Here is an 11322-nt window from a genome sequence, read left to right on the forward strand (position 1 = left end):
GAATATCTTTAGACAAAAAATAAAATTCTTTTGTTGTCAACAACTGAAGAAAGCATTAATAATGATATTACAAAAATAATGAAAATAATTTGAAATAATATTCACAATATTGAGAATGTTTGAACGCACATACATAATAAATTTCCCGAATTTTGTATAAATGTACTCACTTTCGTTCTTGCTGCCTTGTTGGTACATTAACCGCAATTTTATCACACACCGTCATCTGCAATGTGTCAGCCTTTTCGACAATTACGACTCAAAATTGGTCTCGAAACTTTCAACAACGAATCCGCTCGCAGAAGATACAAATCACGTGTTTCTGGTACAGGACGACCTATATTCACCCACCTACCTACCCGAATTCGACGAAGCGAAATTTCTACGCGGCATACGCTAAAAGTATGCAAACAAAACTCGCGAGTGAACAAATTAAAGTTGCTGCGGATCGTGAACACAATCGATGCTATTTGTCGAACCTCGTTACTTTAATAGCGCATCAATCGAATTCGAGATTCTAGATTAATTTTCATTTTATGCGAAATAGATGAAATGAGTAATTAATAGCTTTCCATAGTAATTTCATAGATTTAGATTTGCGTTATTGGAAATTTGAGAAAAAATAATTTTTAAATATAATTTATATTATAAATAAAGGAAAATAAGAATCTGAACGAATGGTAAAATAATTGTAGGAAAAAACTATAAAATTTAATTATATATTAATTTATTATTTTTTAGAAATGATTTGACCAAGATTCTAAATAGAATTCTGTAAAATGTGATTTTTCAGACCACCTGTGTCTTTAGCTATGGCGAGATACACGACACCATTGCCTTTACCCACCGTTGCGCCGACAACAAATTCGACGAATCCTCCAACACCACCGCGGCAAGATAATGAAGATGGTATTCGTCCATTTTATCTCTTTTCTATTAATTAAATATATAAGAAAAAGATTTTCTAATAAATACTTTTTTATTCTTTTCCTTTTATTTTGATGAAAGTAATGCATGCTTGTTTTAACAATGGGTCATAATATTCTGCAACAGGAAATGCATCTGAAGATAGTATAGACGTAACAAATGAGGAACCATTGACACCCCAAAGAAGCGGTTGCACGCAAATTCCACCTGTGATCCCCTCGTTATATTCGCCCGCTAGTGCTGAAACGGTCTACGAAACCAGTGCTAGATTGCTTTTCATGGCTGTAAAGTGGGCCAAGAATCTTCCGTCTTTCGCGAGTTTGCCTTTTAGAGATCAGGTACCTTGAAACATTCGACTTCTTTTCTTACTTTTCATCTTAAACGCAATCAAACACAGAAAATTTGCCAGAAAGTTATCAAAATCATCTTTTCCTTTTCTATATTTTCCGTATTTTTTTTATATTTTTATTTATGACGATTATGTGCAGAGTTCAAGATTGAATGTTAAAAGTTTAAAGTTTAAGTAATTCAAATAATTCCATTTTATTCTATAAAATTTAATAATTGAAATCACGGTACTCGTGATAGGTGATACTTTTAGAAGAGGCCTGGTCAGAGCTTTTCCTTCTGAACGCAGTACAGTGGTGCCTTCCACTCGAATCATCGCCTCTCTTCAATTCCGCGGAACTGACTGCCTTGACTCTGTCGCCGCATCCGCACCCTCATTCCGGAATCCATATGCAAACTACCACGGGCAAACCGAGTCAAGTTGCAGCAGATGTGAGGCATTTACACGATACCTTGCAGAGATATAAGGCTGTCATGGTTGATCCTGCTGAATTTGCCTGTATGAAGGCTATAGTACTATTTCGACCAGGTTCGTAGTAAAATTAATCGTCGTGGAAAATTGTAGTCGCGTACCAGACAACGAAATATCAAGTTCTGATTCTTCAATTATTCTTCGTCAATTAATTTACCTGCACTATCATTGAATCATTACTGATTGATACGTTTATCCTTCTATTTTTTTTATTGAAGATTTATATTTTATTGTAAAATAATAGAACACAAAATCCAAAACGGAATTTTCATTTTTTGTGCAGAAACCCGTGGCTTAAAGGATTCCAGTCAGATAGAAAACTTGCAGGATCAAGCGCAAGTGATGTTAGGTCAACACACTAGGGCGCAGCAACCAGGAAGTCCAGCGAGATTCGGCAGATTATTACTGTTACTGCCGTTGCTGAGGACAGTGCCAGCATCGAGGGTGGAACTGATATATTTTCACAGAACAATCGGCAACACTCCAATGGAGAAAGTCTTGTGCGACATGTATAAAAATTAAAGATCATTCTTCACGGATATTTCACCCGGAACAATCAAAAAGAAACATTTCACGAGAATTTTCGAATAATCGATTCTTGTACAGTGCCACGTTAAAATCAGAATAAGTGAAATTTTACCGACTTCATAGTATTGCGAATAATTTTATTTCTGTAAGATGTTCGTTGCATTTTGTGACATAGTTCACATTTTTCCATTAAAATAAAACCTCGAACGTCAAAAAATATAAAAATACGCGAAGTATTCGACATCGTAATCGAATCGTCACCAAGGTAAACGTATCGCTGATTTGATCGAGATTTCTTTGTAGTACCTGTACCTTCGGATGCAGTATATAAAAGAACACGAAGGACTTTTCCTTGCGAGAATATATAAGTACGCGAACGGGAGTGCAGCGTAGACGTTGAAAGTATTCATTCAACGACAGATTTGAAAAAAAGACTAACTGGTATGAATAAACAATTGAGCTGACTAAATAATCGAGAACGATGTGTGAAAGCTTTGGCCTAAGGACGAAGCCCCATGTATGACCCTTTAATAAATTCTTCGCCTCGTCTAGTGATTTCTTTCTACTAGATCGGAGTCGAGTTACGATGGATCCTTCGAGAAAAGTAACGAATCGATAAGTACAGTATTTAGTTTAATGATTCAACGGTATCTAAGTGAAACGAGGGATACTCAGTTCTGACATAAAGATATAGATATATACACATATTTATTTATTATAAAAATGTTTATCGAACATTAGGTTCGACGTGTTGACCAAGTCGTTTCATCTTTCAGTTTTAAGTAGTCAATTTTATACGAATCACACTAATGACAAAAATTTTCACTGGAGTAAAGAATTTTTATTTAATTTATTCGTGAGTTTTTTTTAACGTATTATTTATGTTCACTGAAATATGTAAGATAAGATTTTGAATATACTTGAATAACTGATACGAACTTTCGGACAGCTGTAAAAAGATACACGTCTGTGCTTTTCTTGTATATTTCGTGTTGTGATACTATTTGCTGTAAAAGTCTAGATACTGAGTCACATGACATATATTGTAATGATTACCTAACCACTTGTAATAAAAGTACACATGCGTAAGAATCGTCGAGACGCCCTCCTATCAATCCCCTCCATTGCGATTTATTTACAGATCATCATGTTAAAATTTACAATTTCAATTTTCGTTTGGACACTATAAATAAAAATTTATACTTTTATTTATATTTATTCCATTTACATTATTTACATTAATATATTATACATATATTATATATATTATATATAATATATTACATATATATACAATCTATTTACAATAATATCAATAGAACTGTGATTTGCTCCGGAACAAAAGTCAAAGATCCGAGCACCCGTACTACTTTAATTTCTGTTTATTTAACGGAGGGTAACACTAGCGAATCCCGGCGAATCGAAATTTGACGCTAACCCCGAGTCACGGTGGTTGTTGCATAAACGTACATATTTATTTATCACCGTATAATCCCTGACTTTCCCTCGGGGGTTTTGCCACATGGCAGTTTGACGATCCCCAACGGAATTACCCCCTCGGCCGCTTATAAATTACATCGAGGCTCGAGCAAGGTTTAAGGGCCTGCTTAAGTTGTCAAAGCAATCGGAGAGTTAAACGCCCCGGCACGGGGGCGAGAGACTTACCCCTTAATACTTTTTCGATCGGAACCCGCTTTCTCGAATCGGCCCTCATCTGAAAATCACTGCTCGATATTTATTCGGTTATACGCGTCTTTTGTACGTTTCCACCGTGCGTGAACGTGTTTTTGGAATTATACAGGGTGCATTGGAATTATTGATAAGAGGATTAATCGAGTAATTAAATTCTTAATCCTTTTAGGAATCTTTTTAAGTTATGGAAAATTTGGTTTATTATTTGAAGAGCATAACAAATCCATTTTTCTTAATTAAATAAGGCGATATGTTCGTGGTATTTATAAGAAAGCTTTTTATCTTTTTTTTAAAAAAAGGCGTAAAATCGTCATATTAATCGCTTGTATATTATATTAAATAGAGTAAGCTTAATCTGACAAAATGATAAATCACTTTCTGCACTACAATTTACGTCGAATAAGTTTGATCCCTGCTTAAATGGTCCACAGGTTAGAATAACTGTAAAAAACAAAAATTATATTCTCTTACTACATTTTTTTTTTTTCTTAATATATTTATCTCAATTTTTCTTTATCATATAAGTAAATAGAAAAGAAAATTTCGTGGACAACGCATTCGATTAAAGACAACAAATAAATTGAAACGAAACTGTAAGAGCAATAGAAAACGCGCGTATTACGTGGAAATGTGCAGGAAAGAACGACGCAGAATGGTACTCACAGGTATCTGAAACCGTTTTAGAATTGAATTCCGCTCGCTCCATATCCGAATCAATTCCTAAAACACGCGTTTGCTTCGTGACGCCGGGAACTTTCAAGTCGAGCGTCCTCGCGCTACGGCACGTAACGAATTTCGATATCCCGATGGCTCGAGCACAAAGAGAGAAAGGGGTTGAAAAGGCGGCGCGCGGGTTACCGAGAGGGCATTCGGAGGAGAAAGGATGGACGGTCATAGTATTGACTCGCTTTTGCGGATACAGGGGCGGAGTTTTCGACCTCTCTCCCTTCTTCCACCTTCCGGATCCCTCACTCTATGTGTATCACTCTTCATCCTGCATTCTTTTTCCTTCTTCGACTCATTTTCCTCCCTATAAATATACTCCGCCTCATCCCTTCGATCTCTTCTCTCCGTCATTCGACAATATCCTCTTTCTATTTCTATCCTTCTTCACCACATAACAAACCATGTTTCCGCTTTTTTATTCTTTTCTTTCCATCTCACAAACTCCCATCCTCTTTCTTTCTCGACCTCACTTGTCCCCTTCTCTCTCTCTCTCTCTCTCTCTCTCTCTCTCTCTCTCTCTCTCTCTCTCTATGTTACTCTTTAGCATATCCATCTCTTTCTCAGTTCCCCTTGTAATGGTACAGAACAGAGGATTCCTCTGTTTCTGTCACTCTCTTTTTCACCCCCACCCCACGTGAACGCAGGCGGTCGGGGTCGAAAGGGGATGACTCGTCGCACAGGGCTGTCAAACCCCCACCCACGCAACGACAAAACTCCCGTTGAAGGGTGACCCAGCAATGGCGGCGGGACTTGTTGTATTTCGCTTTCGAGGTGAGCTCCATTCCCTTCTACCTTCTCGATCCCCGTGGCAACCCCTCCGCAGCCGGCTAGGCTGGGAGGGCGCTCCGCTAAAATGAAACTGAGTGGGTCGGAGTGAGGAACCAGCGCCGAGACTCGAACACGCTCGAACGAAACGAGACGGAGGAATCGAAAGTAGCGGTGTGCGACGAGGAGAGACCGAGGAGGGTGGCAGGAAACGAGGAAGATCGAACAGCGGCGGGACAGAGAGGAAACGAGACTCTATATCGCTCGGAAACAGCAACCTCCATTTATTTTATTACATTATCATACCAACTAGGCGCTCGATAAGTGGGGCTTTAAAGCGATGGTTCTCAAATCGTTTCGCATGGAACTTTTACACCGTGAACTTCGTCACGAAAAGCGATCTCGTAAGTCAATCTTCGCTCCTCGTCGCGTCGCTGCAAAAAAGGCTGCAGCGAAAGTTAATGAATGTTTCGTAAGAAAAATCAGTCAATGAGTTTAAACATTCGAGTGTATTTTCTGGCGAGAAATTCATTCGGAATTTCCTTGCTACTTTGGAATAAATAAATCCGTGGTAATAGATGTTTTATAAGATTATTAGGGTTAAATAAGATTTGGAATAGATCGAAATCTCGCAATTTTTCCTTTTATATTAAAATATGTCTTCTCTTATCAAGACACATAGATTGATAGATTAAAATTGAATTGGAATTTCGTAATTTTTTGTTTCATATTACAATATGATTTCTCTTATCAAGACACAGATAAATTACATATTAATATCTACGTAAATATGGATACATTTCGAATCGTAAAAGTTAAATGTTTCTACTAAATCTCAACAAAATCGAGCCATAGTGAAAATAGGTAGTGGAGGCAACAAATACATTTGATTTTTACGAAATTCGAAGGGTGCATTCGCTTCGATTGCCAGGAAAAAAGGATTCGACGTATTTGCTTCACGCTGACGCGTTCAACTCGAACGCGTCTGACGAACAAATCAGAACGAATTGTTCAGCCGTTAAGTTGAATTAAAAGCAAAGTCAGCGACGTACCTGTTTCTCTTTGGCCCGTTGTCATTTAATGACCATCGATTATCGTCGCGAATTTAAACGAAGCAAGCGCATAATTACGCCGTAGCATTTGTCGGATTCGTTGCCCGCTGTGAACACGCGAACGATTTAATTGAAAACAAGCATTCGACCAGCGATTATTTTCCACCATCTCTTTTGTTTGACAAACGCCAAACAAATAATTATAATTCATCGTATAGTGCCAAATATATTCGAGAGTCCTAATTATAATTCATTCGCACGTTTTGGTGAAATTTTCTTTAATTGGCAACTTCATCCCATAATTTGGATGCAAATACTTCTAGAATTTTTTAACATTGATAATGTATGTTGTAGAAATAAGTTTTTAGATTTAAATGTAGATGTTTAACTGAAATATTTTATTGTATCAATGCTATTGAATGTGTTTCTCCAGGCGTACGATTTTTACTAAAAATAAGTTAAATTGTGTATTATATATTATATTTAAAATTTCATTTAGAGTTAATAGTTGAATTTACAATTAGTAAGTATATATATGAATGATATAAGAAAATGTTGAAATTTTAAAAACATAGAAAGTGAGACCCCATTCGCTTAGTCCATGTTCCACGATAGGGACAGTCTATTACGATTTGCAGAGGAACGTGGAAAAATCCTCGCAAATTTTTTACCCGGTCCAGCTTGAACTCTAGAATTTGCTAGGCTGGCTGACGTTTAAGAAATTTGACTTTCTTCTCACGTATATCAGAGGATTACCCAAGTATTCGCCTTCGACCGGTACGACCACTTCATTCGAGATATCCACAAATAACAGACGATTCATCCCTTCGATCTCCTTGTTTTTCCCTTCTTTAATCTCGCCTTTTTCAGCTTCGCTCAAACTCACCACAGAATATGAAGTTGCTTCTTCCCTTTTTACAATATCGTTAAAAAAAGATCTCGATCGAATCATTTGAAGGTTTAAAAAATATCAAGGTTAAATGTCATATCATTTATAGAATTTACGTAAAACTTTTCCAGATACTTGATACATCGTTTCGTAATACATATTCAATTCTTGAGATAGTTTTCTTTTAATTTTCAAATATACTCTAAAGTTACTCACATTGATTCCCTTTTTATACCGAAATAATAAGATTAGTTATACTGAAATAATAATAAGATCTTATTGCAAACAGTGGTAACAATTATCACAAAATTATTACTTAATTTTGTTAAACTTTTGCGCATTTGCAATGATCAATCGTTATTAATATGCGTTATTTATCGTTTCAATTTAACGATAAAATTTTGTCAAATATAAAAAGTAATTTTTCTTACTGAAACAAAGCTTCGATTAAATCACAAAAATTCGAAGATGATAATAAGATGCAATACTATGCTTCGTTTTCTTATTTATATCATTTATAGTAAAATATGTGGATCTAATAAGTGTATATGAAAACAAGAAATAATTTTTTAGTCGTTGAAGTTGCACAATGTTCGAATAATTAGTTACGAAGCAACGTGTTATTTATTCGACGATTGATCGAGGTAAAACGTAGGAAAGATGTTTCTAAGTGAATGCTCCTGGGAAATGAAGCTGCATCGGTCAGAGGAGACTGTCGGACCACCTTTACCCCCTTGTCCTCTCTTATTCCACTCCCTCATCCTCCCTCTCCCGTAAAATCAATAGGTGCGTCGGCGTCCAGCACGCTGGGAATTCTGCTATATAACCCCGAGCGATTAACTAAAATCGATCAAACACGACGCGTGTCGAATATAATGAAATAAATTGCACAATTCTGTTGAATCAGAAGAAATGATGATCTTTGACCAGATTTATAAATCCGAGCCTAGAGTTTTATTCAAACTACTTTTAATGTAAACTATTTTTTCAACCCACGATTTTAAAGTTGAAAATTAACTTCAATGTTCCGATACGATATGGTGATTTAATAAAATAATATAACACATCCCCTTGCTACAAAAATAATACAACTCGAAACATATTACAACTTATTATACTTTAACAAATTCCTGTAAGTTCCTTTAAATTGTATACGGTGGAATGACAAGATGACATTTAATATTGTTTTATAAATATTATCCCTATTTTCAAATAAAATTAATTAATGATGTAATATATTCTTATATTTAATAAAAGTTTTTTGCAATTTTTGAAATATCAATATTTCCATTTAATTGTCTTTGTACTTTCGCAGCAAAGGATTCATTCAAATTTCAATATTCAATTCATTATTCAATACATTCAAGGTGTGGATATATGTTATGTATTATTATTTGTAGAAGATTGAGGTGCACAGGAAGGTAAAGTTTCGAATGAATCATGACTTCATTTAGACGTCTTTTGCAAGAAATTTATTTTAAGGGGAGGAAGACACGGTCTGACAACTATTTATCCAATTACTGCCACTTCCAGTCGACTAATATTTGCCTGGCGCGTGTCGACAGTTCGTCAACCGTGAAGCTTGAACGGCGCTCTACGACCACCGAATAGTAGTCCTTTGTCTCTTTTGCGAATTAATTTCAAGGACGAGGACCTTTGTGCTCCGCGAGGGTTCTTACTTCGCGTCGAGCAAACCCAATTTGCGCTTAAACAAGGAGCATCTTCGCATAACTTAGCCTTGCGTGAAATCCAACGTCAAAGGGAGGAAACTTCTCTTTTTAAGGCAGCTCGACCTCGTAGGATTTAGACGGTGAACTTCAAAGACGTGCCGGATTGAAAGAAAGAATGCGAAGGCTTCCCGGTTATATTAGAAAAAATACTTTCAACACAAATACGAATAATTTTTTAATTTTATGAATTTGTTTTTTAATCAGAATTTATGGTTTATGATTGTAATTTGTATCTGTCGTACGTAAGTTTGAAAATGATCACGAAGTGCTAACGAAATAAACTATATTGGACGTAAATGTCTATTAATAGCACTTAAATACAACATGCGTATGTTATTAAGAAACACATTTTACTATAATAAAAATAATTTTATACGATTCGATATTTAATCTGTATTTGAAGCACGATAGAAATTTAATAAAAAGTTTAAAACAATCTTTCAGGATTGAGTGCTGCGCCTTATTATTAATAATAGTTAATATTTTATTATTATTAATATTAATAATAGTACATATTAGGTAACTCTGTTCACAATAAAAACTGTCACGTGTTTCATCATGCTTTGGTAAAAGTTTCATGTTAAGATGTTTACTGAGTTAGTTATTTTCATTCAGTTGAATAAAGATGTATCTTTACATTTATATAAAATTTATAAATTCCATAAATTATTCTTAAGTTAACAACTCTTAGTAATTTAGGTATTCTCAGAAACTCTTATACCGACAGTAGATTCCGTAGGCTTGTACCATCATTGGATTAAGAAGGTTGCTATATTATCATGGACGAAGAAAATACATATACTTATTTATTGTTAATCAATGCTTGAAAATTAATATTTTTGGATATTATTCGTCAAAAAAACTATCGTATAATTATAAAAAGTTATTTAAAAAGTCACAAATTCAGCATATTCTAAAACAAACATTCTAAAATTAAAAAAACAATAATAACTATATAAAACAATAAAAAAATAACTTAATATTTCGAGTTTTTTAAGAATTTAATAGTTTTCAAAAATATAAATACAATTTTTATGTAATATATTAAGTAACTGTAATACAAAATTCTCACTATTTTCGAGGACATCATGCAGTTCATTCTGCATTTCGAAGATAGCTCCGAATTCTTCGGCTTTAAATTCTTTGAAGATACACAGTACACGTAATACTAGACTAGTATCAAAGATTCACATCATATACGCGAAAATGAATGATCGGTTGACCCACAAAAATTCTTGGAAATGAGATACTGGATCAGCTTCTTGTTATTACCGACTTTAAGTGATTCTCATTCGATTCTTTATAAAAAGAAAATTTACAGTTCTTTTGAAAATAAAACTACATATATACAATATTAAAGTGATAATTGTTCGTGTAAATATTGTGATATTTTATTTAATATGAAATTTATGTAGCAGAGAATGTATAATGTATAGAGGATAACTGATTTAAGGAAAAATCGAATCATATGCAGTGAGAACTATTGCCTGTATCTGTTCCTTATATCTCTTAAAATATGGTGATCATATTTCATTAAAACAAGTAGTCTTGATATTTTAAAAAGTACAATTGCAATTTTGGAATAGAACAGTTGCAATCTATAAAATAGAGGATTATTATAAACTCTCAAGAAACTTGTATTATCTCAGTGTATATTAATAATGTCAACTGTAATAACAGAATAATCTTGAAACCTGAACACTCTATTACATTTTCACTGCCTCATATTATCGTAGATCAAGCTTAAATTATGTGTTTATGTCTTATAATTATGCAATTAGGAAATCTAAGATGCTACAATTGCTGAGCCTGGAAATTTGAGCTTACACTTCTCTTGCTGTAATCATCCGATCTTAAAATTAGAACTCAGAACGTTTTTGTCAAATTTTCAAAATACATTTTTAATTTTCAATTCATCTGTCTATTCATGCATATTTGTAATCTATGTTTCTCTGTCTCAATTAATCAGCATATCTACCGTCGAAAAGTTCGGAGTGTAGTATTCTCGTTCATTTTTTGTTTGTATAGAACTATAGGGGCGCTATATTATTTCCCTACTTTTCTCAGTCAATCTTTTCCACATATACCTAGGCTCTAAATATAAAAATATCATATTAATAAAATCATCTCACTAAAATCTTTATAGATTCCTATTTTACATCGAAACCCTCAAACATTTACGATCATTCTGCG

At 34.4% G+C, this 11322-nt stretch overlaps 1 protein-coding gene across 3 annotated transcripts in view; it reads left to right on the forward strand.

Annotated features, from left to right (window-relative positions):
• Positions 1-3367, forward strand: part of LOC132910650 (photoreceptor-specific nuclear receptor-like) — a 30423-nt gene extending 27056 nt beyond the window's left edge. For all 3 annotated transcript variants that reach the window (XM_060966467.1, XM_060966466.1, XM_060966468.1), the window contains 4 exons: positions 794-909; positions 1054-1265; positions 1516-1804; positions 2031-3367. In XM_060966467.1, the coding sequence (XP_060822450.1) occupies positions 794-909; positions 1054-1265; positions 1516-1804; positions 2031-2269 (856 nt within the window). In that variant the 3' untranslated portion in view covers positions 2270-3367. The remainder of the gene's footprint in view (positions 1-793; positions 910-1053; positions 1266-1515; positions 1805-2030) is intronic.
• Positions 3368-11322: the final 7955 nt, after the last annotated feature.

Source organism: Bombus pascuorum, chromosome 9 (assembly GCF_905332965.1).
Source record: "Bombus pascuorum chromosome 9, iyBomPasc1.1, whole genome shotgun sequence".
Classification (NCBI taxonomy): Eukaryota; Metazoa; Arthropoda; class Insecta; order Hymenoptera; family Apidae; genus Bombus; species Bombus pascuorum.